This window comes from Agrilus planipennis, unplaced genomic scaffold, assembly GCF_000699045.2.
Source record: "Agrilus planipennis isolate EAB-ADULT unplaced genomic scaffold, Apla_2.0 scaffold199, whole genome shotgun sequence".
Taxonomy (NCBI): domain Eukaryota; kingdom Metazoa; phylum Arthropoda; class Insecta; order Coleoptera; family Buprestidae; genus Agrilus; species Agrilus planipennis.
This window is the reverse complement of record NW_020439011.1, coordinates 4,155-16,957: the sequence shown is the minus strand read 5'-3', so window position 1 is coordinate 16,957 and position 12,803 is coordinate 4,155. Positions and strand designations below refer to the sequence as shown.

Sequence of the window (12,803 nt, the reverse complement as noted above, 5' to 3'; positions counted from 1 at the left end):
TGTAGTTTCTCTTTGATTGTCGCAGTAAAGAGGAAAAAACGTTTCATGAGATTGCATTAATCAGTTTTCAACCTTTTTATTATTTCCGATTTATTTAAAGCTTTCGTTTAAGATGTTTGAAATGAAACATATTTCATCATAAAAATACCTGACAGCCTGTCTCTATATTAGCGTAAATTCCTGGAACGGCAGGAACATTGTGACACGAAAATCGGGTCTCAGGTATACTGTGGTACACAGGATAGTCGACTCCTGGTACTCCTGGAATTTTACTAAAATCCTGCTTTTGTTCTCGTTCTGATTGCCTTAACTTAAGAGCTGTTGCAAACGCATTACCATAATCACCATGTTGGTACTAAAAAAATCGTTAAACTGGTTACTAATGAAGGCTAGGCACTTTCTATAAATGTTGAAAATATGTAACTAATTATATATTTACTAAGTACTTCAAAAAATGCATGTAATATTTTATATAATGTAAACTGCATTTAGTTTTGCATGCTAGGGACAAAGTACATAAAAATGTAATACATAAACTGTGTGCAAATATAGAATATACAACGTACTACTACTACTGAAAAAATAATTTAACAGTTCTGTAAGTTGCTTTAGTAACAAAAACATATGAACTAAAACAGTAAATTAATAAAAAACAAACATAGCATATGTACCTAAAAAGTTTTTTCTTTCTACATAAATATTATTTGTTTTTATTTGAATATTAATTTTTTTATTATGGTTACAATTCTTTTTAATAGTTTCTGAACGCCCCTGGTCCCCACAAAAAGTTTGATTTAGTTTTTAATTTAAAAAAATTGAATTACAATTTTGACTTGAAAACTAGAGTTTGTAATAAAGCTGAATAAAACTTACCAATGTTACTGAATAAGAAACAATAACACACGTTAACAAAATTAAGCCGCTTAAAAATTGTCTCAAATGAGCCATTTTGACCAATTCTATTCGATGTCTTAGGAACGAATGATATAATAACTTTTAATACCAGTGCCCATTTGGTTGACTTTTACCTTGGAGACATTTACTTTTGATCACTTTCTCTATCTAGTTTGTTTAAAGCAGAAAATAAGTTATAAAGCTTCCTGTGCATAGGTATTCGAATTCCGTTTGCAAAAACTTGATATTGTAGAGAAAACATAAAATTTATAAGTTTAGTAAATTGAAAAATCCCTTTGTGGCATGCATACGGTTTTTGATTTTATTAGGCGTGTAAAACTAGTATAAGAACTGGTATAGTATGCCTAAGGCCTACAAACGTGAAAGACATTATTGCATAATGCTGGTATAATAAAATAAATGTTGGTCTGCTGGCACATGTAGGCATATATCTGTGCTCTACTTTACAAGAAAAACGATTGTTAATACGTGATAAATAAAATAGCTAATAGCTCCACAAAAATTTCGTAACGCAAAATCTAGAATGTACTTTAAGACTTTAAAATATGGTAATGCATTTTTTTTACTAATGAATATATAACCAAATAAATAGATGAAAAACTAACTAATTGTTCGAAAAAGGGTGCATTATAAAAACAATATACAAAACTGTTCTTTGGTCGCTTAATTTCTAATGAAAATACATATGCATAAATTGCACAGATTTTATCAGGCTGGCGAAGGGAACGAACCTGCCTGTAGAGAGAAAGGGAAAGGGTAAAGGAGCGGGTTTGAGATGAATACTTAAAACAAAGTAATTTGGTACAATAAGTTCACGAGCGCTTTATCATGTTTAAGCTATGTTTTATATATTGAGTAAGAACAACACCGGAAAAGTACCTACTTGACACCGCACTCGAAAACCATTAACACCATTAGATTCTACGTACTTTTTTACATAATTCTCATTTCTCAAAGCTTATTAAATTCCTTCCATCTATAAATGATTATAGGAGCGCTTTTATGTTTAACATATCTTATACATTTGACTAAATATAATTACTAAAAGTACCTACTTGGCATTACATTCGAAAACCGTTGACACCATGAGATTCTACGTAGTTTTTTACATAATTTTATTTTCTGGAAGCCTAGTAAATATCTTCCATCTCTGAATAATTTCACGAGCGCGTTTTTATGATTCATTTATTTTATATATTTAAGCTAAAATAATACTAAAAGTACCTATTTGATATCGCACTGGAAAATCGTTGACACCATGAGATTCTACGTACTTTTTTACATAGTTTTCATTTCTATTAGGTTTCTAAATACCTTCCATCTTTTAGTAATTTCACGAGCGCTTTTTTATGTAGAAATTACTTTACATATGTTAACAAAAATAATACTAAAAGTGCCTATTTGACATCGCACTCGAAAACCGTTGACACCATGAGATTCTACATACTTTTTTTAATAATTATACCTTCTTAAGCTTCAGTAAATACCTTTTATCTTCCAGTAATTTAACGAGCGCTTTTTTACGTTCGTTTTACGTTAGCGATAAAGGCAGGTATTTTTATCAATGCAAAATATAATAGTACATTTAAGGTCTTCCCTAGGCTTAATTTCTAATGTTATAATAATTGAGTTAAATGCAGAATATGATTATTTATGTAGCTAGTGAGTATACAGTATAAAAAAATAAGTACATATTTAAATTCATTTAAAAATAAAATCACTTGCGGCCTCTATACGTGATATCGTAAGGTGTTCGTCGATTTTTCAAAATGGTTGCCGAAATCTAATGTTAATTGTGGACCATAGGGGGTGCTAAAAATCAACAAACGCGCACGATGAATATGGCGATCTGGTGTAAACTTATAAACTGTTATGGTATAGCTACATAATAAATAAATTTAAACAAATTATAATGGTTCGTGACCATTAAAACCAAAAGCAAAATGGGTCGATCAAAGTTTCCAGGCAAACCTTCGAAGCATGTTAATCGAACTCGAGTAAATGTTTTGCCGCCTCTGACCAGTACAACAGTTGGTGAAAATAAACTTATTTTGAACTCTGAAAATGAGGCTGAAGACCAGCAAGTGAGACAATTATAGCAGCTTTATTAGTCTTAACCTTAATCCATTTCAAATTTTAGAAAGAAAGTGCTGTAAATGATGGTAATAAAAGTGAACCAAGTACATCTCAGGTTGACACTTCTGTGTCTCTAAGAACTAGCACTTTGTCTAGGGCAAAACGAAAATGTATAACAACCAGATCAAATTCCGTTAGTAAAGCTAGATTATGCAGAGAAAACATAGGTATTAAGCGGAATAAAGTGTCTGTGAAAAATTTAAATGAAATGTCTCTACCTAAAAGAGGTGTTAGAAGAGCTGTGCAAGGTTTTAGTGGCTTAAGGAGATTAAATAGATCAAATTCCTTAAAGGAAAACAGTAATTTGGTGGGTAAGTTTGTTTTACCAAGCAGGAGTGTCCACTCATCTCGTGTGATAAAACCAAACAAGCGCTTCATAAATGTAGAGTCAGTTAGTAGAATTGAGGTTAGATCGTTAAAAAAACGTGCTGTAAACAGACGAAGTAATGTAAAACAAAATGAAGAGAGGAAAGTTAAAACTAAACTTGGTGATCAAAGCAATGAAGTGATTTCAAGTAATCAAAATAGTAGCAGTATGCCATGTGCTAATCGAAGAATTATTTTACGTCAAGCCCGTCTCCAGTTAAATAATTCTACTCCATCAGGTACAGAAGGACCATTCACCAGTCATTCATCATCAGGAAGCCCTCCAGGAACTATAACATGTGGTGTTTGTGGTGCAGTGCGATTTTATAGATTTATCAAACAAGCTCGTAAGTTTAACATTTACAGTTGTGAGTCTTGTAGAAAATTTATATCAAAGATAATCAAAAGACAGACTTGTAGTAAAAATTCCAGTATTTCAACATTAGTTTGTCATAAGGGACAAGGTAAATGTCATGTTCCTCCAATAGTACGTAGTCAACAATGGAACTTGATACACTGTGCATACAGAGCCCGGTGTCCTGCATGTTGGCTTAAAATGTGTTTGCGTTCATTTCAAATGCCACAAAATTTAAAAAATAGCCTTTATAAACTTTTACCAGTGAATATGAGAAGGCCAGATACCAATCTTTTCAATAATTCTGTTTCACTGTTTTCTTGGCAAAATACCTGTGGAAATGATATAAAAACACTAAGCCCTGTTGATGTTCCCCAGAATGTAGTTAAACAACGTCCACTTCGTATAAAACAACCAAAACCTGAAGTTAACACTACCATTATTCCTAGCTCTGATATCAAAAGGCAAAAAATTGACCTCAAAGGCCCTCGAGTTAAACACGTATGTCGTAGTGCTTCCATTGTTCTTGGCCAACCCATTGCTACTTTTCAGTCTGAACTTGATAAAAATGATGCAGAAATATCAGATAGTCAGAACAAGTTACAAATTGAAACTGATTCCCAAGTTTGCAAAAAGGACAGCAGTAACGCCAAAACGTCGTCAGGATTGGAAAAAATTGTTGAAGAGGGAAAAGTAAATGATGCAGAGCAACTTGCAGCAGTAAAATATATTTCTAATAAACCTGAGACTTCAACAGTTACCAGAAAAGAGAAAAGTAAAAATGCAATCCAAACTTCATATAACATACAATTGGAGGTATATAAAATAAGTAATATAACTTATATAAAATATTTAAACTGAAATATAATAGGTACCTGAAATTTTTTTACTTTTTATCACATTTTTATAGTAATTTAAAATTTTTTAATCATAACTTATGTTGTTTTAGTCAAAAATGCCTCCAATAACTAAAAAAAATTTATTGGAAGGCTCTATGGGTGGTATATGTATCGATTTTTGGGAAAACTATGATCCAGAAGAAGTTTGCAGAAATGGTTTCAATTTGATTGCATCAGAGCCCTTTCCTATGCAGTCTATATGTTTTTTATGTGGTAGTGCAGGACGCGAGCCTCTTCTATATTGCTCATTATGTTGCGAGCCTTATCACTCTTTTTGTCTCGAACAAGATCCTCAGCTTTTGGGCGGCTCCATCCAGTACAATTGGTTGTGTCCCCGTTGTACAACATGCCATGCTTGCGGTCAACCTGATAAACAAAAAGTGAATTGCCAAAAGTGCCACAAAACATACCATCCAGAATGTTTTAATAGTAAATGGATCATGGATGATAAACCAACGGTGATTTCTTAAAACTTTTGAAGTAAAACATAACTAATTTTTCCCAATAAACTTTCAGGTTTGTTTATCCTGTCTGCGATGTAAAAGTTGCGGAACAAACAATATTACAAAGTTTATTGGAAATTTACCTTTATGCGTCATGTGCTTTAAACTAAGGAAAAAAGGGAATTATTGTCCACTCTGTCAAAAATGCTATGATGACAATGATTTTGATACAAAGGTATTTATTTATGTTTGGATATTTATTGAGAAAATCAACAGGCAATACGCCCTTTATATCTTACTAAATGTAATTAACAATAACGGAATATGAAATTTTAACAGTATCAATAAGAATATGATAATTAAAAGTTTCTTGAGCTCGCTAATGATAAACAATAAAATAGTATTTTAACTATAAAAATAAGAATTGCTAATATGTTTGTATTCTCTTTAGATGATGGAATGCGCGAAATGTAATAAATGGGTGCATGCAAAATGCGAAGGTTTATCTGACGAAAACTATCAAATCCTCAGTCTTTTACCCGAATCAGTGGAATTTCTATGTAAAATATGTTCAAATAATACCACCCCTTACTGGCGGAAAGCCATTGAATCTGAACTCCGCACAAGTTTTAATAATGTTTTAAGACTTCTAAGTAAAAATCGCGTAGCTAGAGAAATGCTTAAGTGGAGTCCTTTGTGCAGTAACATTGTTAATTCAAAAACAGCATCAGCGGCAAGAAAATTACAGTTTTCTGACGACGACGAAGAAGATGATAGTAATGATAACGATGATTTTAGTGATAAGTCTGAAAAAAGCACGTCGTATTCAGAAACAGGAAGTTTTATTGAAGATGAAATTTCAAAAATTGGACAAAGAAGAAAACAAAACCAAAAAGAAATTGAGACAATTCCTTTACGAATGGACCAAATTACTAATAGAGCTCCCCACACACCCTCTATGACCGACATTAAAAATAAACTTAATTCAAACGAGATTTATTCTATTAGCGAATTCAACAAAAAAATGAACGAAGTACTGAACGCTGCTAATTCGGGAAAGTTAGTCGAAATTTATCGGTCAATTTTAAAAATAATTTTTCCTTGGTATGATCCTGAAATGTTTGGCGTTGATGAACCTAGTACAACTCATCAGGAAGAGCCAGTCGTAGAAGTTCTGAAATCTGAAAATATTCTTCAAATGTGGCCCAATGAAAAGTTGAATATTAAACAAAATTTTGATTCAGAAAAATTTGATACACGATTTTGTGCATTTTGTAAAGGAATAGGTGATGGTTTGAGTCACCAAGAAGCTCGTTTGCTGTATTGTGGACAAAACGAATGGGTTCACGCAAATTGTGCCCTTTGGTCTTCAGAAGTATATGAAGAAATAGATGGTTCACTACAAAATGTTCATAGTGCTTTATCAAGAGGCCGCTCTATTAGATGCACCTATTGTAAGTTAAAAGGGGCAAGTATTGGATGCTGTGCAAAAAGTTGTTATGAAACCTTCCATTTCTCTTGTGCCCGAACCATGAAGTGCAATTTTATGCATGATAAGACTGTTTATTGTCCTTCTCATGACCTTCCAGTTAATAGTACTGTAATCTCATCTTTAGCTGATTTTGATATTCGACGATCTGTGTACATAGAATTAGATAAAAAGAAGAAGAAACTAGTGGATCCTGAAAAGGTTCATACAATTGTGGGATCTCTTACAATCACTAGCTTGGGTAAAGTTATACCTGTATTATCAGATACTCCCGACGCCATTATTCCAACAGGGTTTGTATGCTCACGTCTTTTTTGGTCAACAGTGGAGCCGTGGAAACTTGTACCATATGTTATTAAGACGTCTGTGCTGAATTCACAGATAAATAGCATTATTGTTGATAAAAACTTCACTGTTAATCATTCGTTGCCTAAATCTGTGGTTGAGAAAAAATTAAAAGAGATTTTAGTTTGGCAAAAGGATTTAGAAAAAGAAAAAATTGACGCAGTTGATTTGGAAGATGAAGATGAACCTCAAAATGCCACTGATATTCTTTCCCCTGAACTCACTGATGCCATATTAGAGGAGTTGCCACGAGATCTTTTGGACGGTATATCAATGCAAGATATATTTCCTAAATTTGTGTCATATGAAGAATTCGTTAATGTGGACTTCAAAAATCCTGATACACAAAATAGCAATGATGGTATTAAAATAGATGCCATTAATAATTTAAACGACTCTTTTAAAAAAATTCCTGAAATTGATGAAAAAGAACAACTACAAGATGACTTTTGCGACTTAAAGAACCGAGAACTAAAGCGTAGTAAGTCTGAAGTTTTTCCTCAACTTGGAGTAGAAAAAGTATCGAAATCAAGAAGTCAACAGCGATCTTGCAGCTTAACATGGAGTTGTAAGTTAGATACATCTCTTTCTCCTTTAGTAAAGAAACGTAAAATGGTACCTCGGGACAAAAATGTATTTTTCCAACTGTTACAAGTAGATGGAGCGTATGATTCTAGTAGCGCAAGCGAATGTGGTTCACCACGTCGTGAAACTGAAGATTTATGGTCTCCAAACATTTGTGATGAACCTGTTAAATGTCAAAGATGCCAGTGTACCTACAGAACACAGGCTAGTTACAAGAGGCACCTGGAAAGTTGTGAAATAATAACAAGCGATAGCGATTCAGAAACGGTTCACGAGCAAGATTTTAATTCATCTGAACAATCAATTCAAGCAGTAGCTGATGCCGTTGCATCAATTACAGATGTAACAACAAATAGCGATACTGATGTGGAATTAAAAGTCGGTGAAGTCTCGAGGACCTATGGAATGAATTCTTATGAAGAATTCAGTGCTTATCACCTAAACGAAAATAACGAATGTAAAACACAGTCTACAGTTGTTGCAGATACATCAGCATTGCCTTCTACATCTAATCACGCTGAGATACTGTATTCAAACGTTCTTCAGCCTGCTCCAATTCAAGAGAAGTCAGTTCAAAACTTTTATACCGTTCCAACTCAAAATTTTAATCAAGTTGTCTCTACACCTCAGACCCAAACTGTTACTCTGACCCAAAGTTCAAGTCCGTCATTTTTCGATGGGCATCAAACTGTATCTATTAATAGTAACCATAATTCCAGTATCACACAGGCCAGTGCAATTCCCCTAAATCAAATCACTACTGTACCTTTGACCACTCAAACTACACCAATTTGTATTAATCAACCTAGTACTGTTCCACTTTGTCTGAACCAGACTACAAATACCGCCGGTTCTATTTCAGTTGTTCAGTCTTCACCCATTGCTGTAAATCATCCTACACCAATAACTTTAAATCAACCTGGTGTAATATCTATTGGACAACAATCAATTCCTCTAAGCAGCAATCCAAGTTCTATCCAAATCAATCCACCCATTGAAATTCAGTCCCAGCAAGTCACAATTCAGTCTGTGCCAGTGAATCAAGAAGTAAATCAGGTACTCAATATTCCCCAACAAAATCCAATAACCATTGACACAAAGATGCTAGCTACACCCTCTGTAGTCAATCCTGGAATTGTACCTGGCCAGTGGATGAAGTCAATACCTAAACCAGTTCCAGTTCCAAAACCTATTAGAGCAAAGTGTCGTCCAAGAACGTTAGCAGCTAAAAGAACTAAAATAGCACCTGGCAGTACAATAGTTCTTCCTCAAACCAGCTCTGGACCACAAGTAATAGTGCAGCACATTGCATCTCCTAATATGATGCCCGCATTTTTAGAAACTTTTCAACACCAGACAGGACAAAATCTACAGTATGTAGCAACCATTAGCCCTCAAATTACTCAGGCTGTTAATTCACAACCACAGATAGTTCAGTTACAGCCTGACAATAACATTGTAGGTTTAGTGCCTGGTCTGCAACAACCTACCATGATAATTCAACAACCAAGAGTCGTTACAGATCAACTTATTATTGATCAAAACGGTTCAGTTATGTGGGCATCTCAACCAGTTCAGCCGGTCTATTATGGGTTTGAAACTATTGTACAGAATACCGTTATGCAATCTCAACAGTTCCTTCCAACTACAGTACCTGGTATTTTAACAGCAAATAGCAGTTATTCATCAACAACCCAAGTGTTTCAAACTAGTAAATTAGAGCCGCTATTGGACGTATCTTCTGGGAGCTTTGTGGTGCTAAATCCAAATACGGTAATTAATAATGGACAATCTTTGCCAGTAGCACAAATACCTCAAGCACCTCCTCCACAACCAATTCAGAATAATATGCAAAGCCAACAAGTGTCAGTTCGGCCGCCTGTTCCTCCAGAAATCAAGATCAATATTGCAAAACCTGTTGAAGTTACTACCCCAGCTATACCAGTTACTACTCTCAAATCAGCGGTTACAACAACTACAACTACAATAACTACCGCAGCAAACGCACATTCTACATCCAGTAATACCTACAACAGCATCACATTGCCTGTTGCACCTTTTGTGCCCGAGCAAAGAATTCCTACAAATATTGTTACACCTACTCCTAAAGTTTCTACATCCAATCAAAATCGACCCATGAGTAGAGTTCTTCCAATGCAGACCACGTCGGTTCGTGACACAAAAAAGATTGCAAACATGGCAGACAAACCCCACGAAATTATTATAAAAACTGAACAACCTACTAATATTTCGGAGGAAATATTGAAAGCAAAGAAAAGTATAATTGTAGAAGAGGAATTAATAAAACCAAAAACAAAAGAAATCATGATTCAAACGGTGGAGGCTCTAAATAAAAACCAAGGGATTCCCTTATCTATAAAATCTACTCTTGAAAAATCAAAAGAAGAACCGCAGCAGAGAAAAGTAACCGAAAGTACCAATCAGAAGAATTATTCGGTTCAAATTATTTCTCTTAAGGCAGTGAAACCGAAAGCAGCATCACAATCTCCATCCATATCCTTATCAACATCAGTATCACCAACTAAAACAATTACTGCTTTCGCTGAGACACCGTTTACGTCGGCAAAAGAAATTCATGATCCCGGTATGCCTAAAAACAATGTTAATAAACAGCCAGCAGTTAAGTCTGAACCAAAAGTGCACAATGAGAAAGTAGAAAGTAGTTCTAATCCAGGAATATTATATACTGTAGAAACTAGAGATGGTTTTCGTTATTCTTCCAACTCGGTTTCTGATCTTTGGTCGAAAGTTTTTGAAGCGGTTCAAGCTGCCAGAATCGCTCATAATATGGCTCCTTTGCCATCGAATGGATTAAACCTGATAAACAATTTACAATTGCTTGGTTTAAAAGCAAACAGCTTACGCTATCTTTTAGAACAACTTCCTGGGGCATCAAAATGTGTAAAATATAAACCTAATTTTAATTTTAATACAGCTCATAGTTCTGTCGATGATGATATACTCATAGGACAATCTTATGGGGCTATTAGATGTGCTCCTTACAATAAAAGGCACGAAACAAATGATATGTTTGGATGGTTAGCATCGAAACATAGAAAATTAGAAGACCACACTACACTAAACGAGATTCAGCCTAGGTATGTTATTTAAAAGTTTTGTTTTTTTATCTGTAAAAAGAATGTAACTAAATTATTATTTCGTTTTGTTTTATATTATGATAATAATAATAATGATAAGTTCATTTTATTTTACTCTTTATTCATAATTTTAAAAGAATCATCTTTTTATTAATGATAAAAAAAGTTATATTGATATTTATTTTATTTTTGTTCTTTTAATAAAATATGTTTCTAATATCTTACAGTAGCATTTTATTTAGGAGAAGTTCGGTCACGAATCTTCCCATGGCAATGAGATTCAGGCAGCTTCGACTATCTTCAAAAATCTCTGTTGGCGTCTATAGATCAAGTATACACCGAAGAGGACTTTTTTGCTTAAGAGACATCGAAAGTGGAGAGATGGTTATTGAATATGCGGGAGAGGTAGTTTAACTTTTCTTTTTTTAACTTATTATTACACGAAAAGCTTCATAGAAGTGTGAATAAAATTGTAATTATTTTTCTTTTTCTTTAGGTAATTAGATCTGTGCTTACTGATAAGAGAGAAAAACATTACAACTCAAAGGGGATTGGATGCTACATGTTCAGGATCGATGATAACTTGGTTGTTGATGCAACCATGAAAGGAAATGCTGCCAGATTTATAAACCACTCATGTGATGTAAGTAAAATAATTTATATATATTCTAATTTATAAAGTAACAATAATTAATGAAGAATACGGTTAATACTTAAATCACTTAATAAAGTCATCGTAACGGTAATATATTAGGTCAATTTTCGAATTTGATAATCAAATTCTNCTATGTAGGCAGCCTTTAAAATGACGTTCTCTTTGATTTTCTGAGTGGTTGGGCAGATTTTAAAGTTAACGCTGCATTATTGGAATATTGGAATTTTATGCTATCTGATCGGGTATGCTTTATCCAAATAACGCTTTGTGTTTAAAAGTAAAATGAACATATATACACCTATCAATTTTGTAACTTACATTATCAAGCTTTACGAAATGTTCTCTCTTACAATCTTGTAGATTATAAAATTTTCTTCGTACTCATTTCTTTCGGGCATTTAAGAAAATCATTGCGGCACATACTTATATGCATGCAATAACGGTGGTGATAGAATGTATATTAGCCTAGCTACACTAAAATTTGACCCCCATTTCGTCGGTTATCCGCAACATAAGTGTTATAGCATGACCGTTAAGCAACTTTGAGCGAATTCATATCGTAAACGTGCTAAAATCTGAGTACATAAAATTTGTTCACCGAAATAAGTTAGGGAACGAAATTTATTTTACTTAGGGGACGCTTGAAGCTATGGGACAAGTTCAGAAAATTTCGTATAAACCCATACTTAATCTGTAGATGTTTATATTGTAACGTATGTAATTCTCGTATTATTATAAATTGATCCATCGAATTTTATTGAACATAGGCAAGTCTAATTAGGAATTTGCATTTGGGAAACAACGATTTATTGTTGTTTTTATTATTACTGTAATTATTATTATTACGATTATATCCTTATCGTTAGAAACATTTTTATTATGTATTAAATAAACCCGAAAACAAGGCACTCACACAAGTAAAACATTGATAACTGGCTTTACAGAGGTTTAGTATACCAATAACGGGGTGCTTTTAAACAAATGTAACTTTATTAATATTAATAGATAAAAAATTACAAATATTTTACTTGATAGCATTCCTTTATTCTTATAGATATTATACATTCTTTTGGGCCAAATTATTGAGGCTTTTCTTTCCATACCCTATATGCATGTAACTCTTTTGAAATCTGTCATATCCTTTAATCAACACCTCTAAAGTCTCTTCTTCATTCACCCCCGAATGGCAAAGTCCATCGAAGTTGCATTATAACTCTTCTAATCATAAGGGACATGTGGTGTAGAATTTTGGTCAAATACAAACTTACCATTTAGGTACAGACGACGGTCATTTCTGGTCAAAATTTTTTTAAAAACATTTGTAATATAATCTGAGTTTATTTTAGCATCTGGACTAACAAAGTGAAGAGTTTTGCCATTATATGGGACACTTGCCCCAGATTCCATAAATCCTTTGGGTGATTTTCCCTTCTTTCATTAAAAACATAATTACTATTAATTGGGATACTCAAACAAACTAAAAAGGAGACTATTGA

General features: G+C 33.5%; 1 protein-coding gene across 1 annotated transcript in view; it reads left to right on the top strand.

Moving 5' to 3' along the window:
• LOC112904919 (histone-lysine N-methyltransferase trithorax-like) overlaps positions 1-11,331 on the top strand; it is a 13,167-nt gene extending 1,836 nt beyond the window's left edge. Inside the window, exons 2-4 of the mRNA XM_025976177.1 lie at positions 9,972-10,652; positions 10,880-11,057; positions 11,149-11,331. Coding sequence (XP_025831962.1) covers positions 9,972-10,652; positions 10,880-11,057; positions 11,149-11,331 — 1,042 coding nt within the window. The remainder of the gene's footprint in view (positions 1-9,971; positions 10,653-10,879; positions 11,058-11,148) is intronic.
• Positions 11,332-12,803: the final 1,472 nt, after the last annotated feature.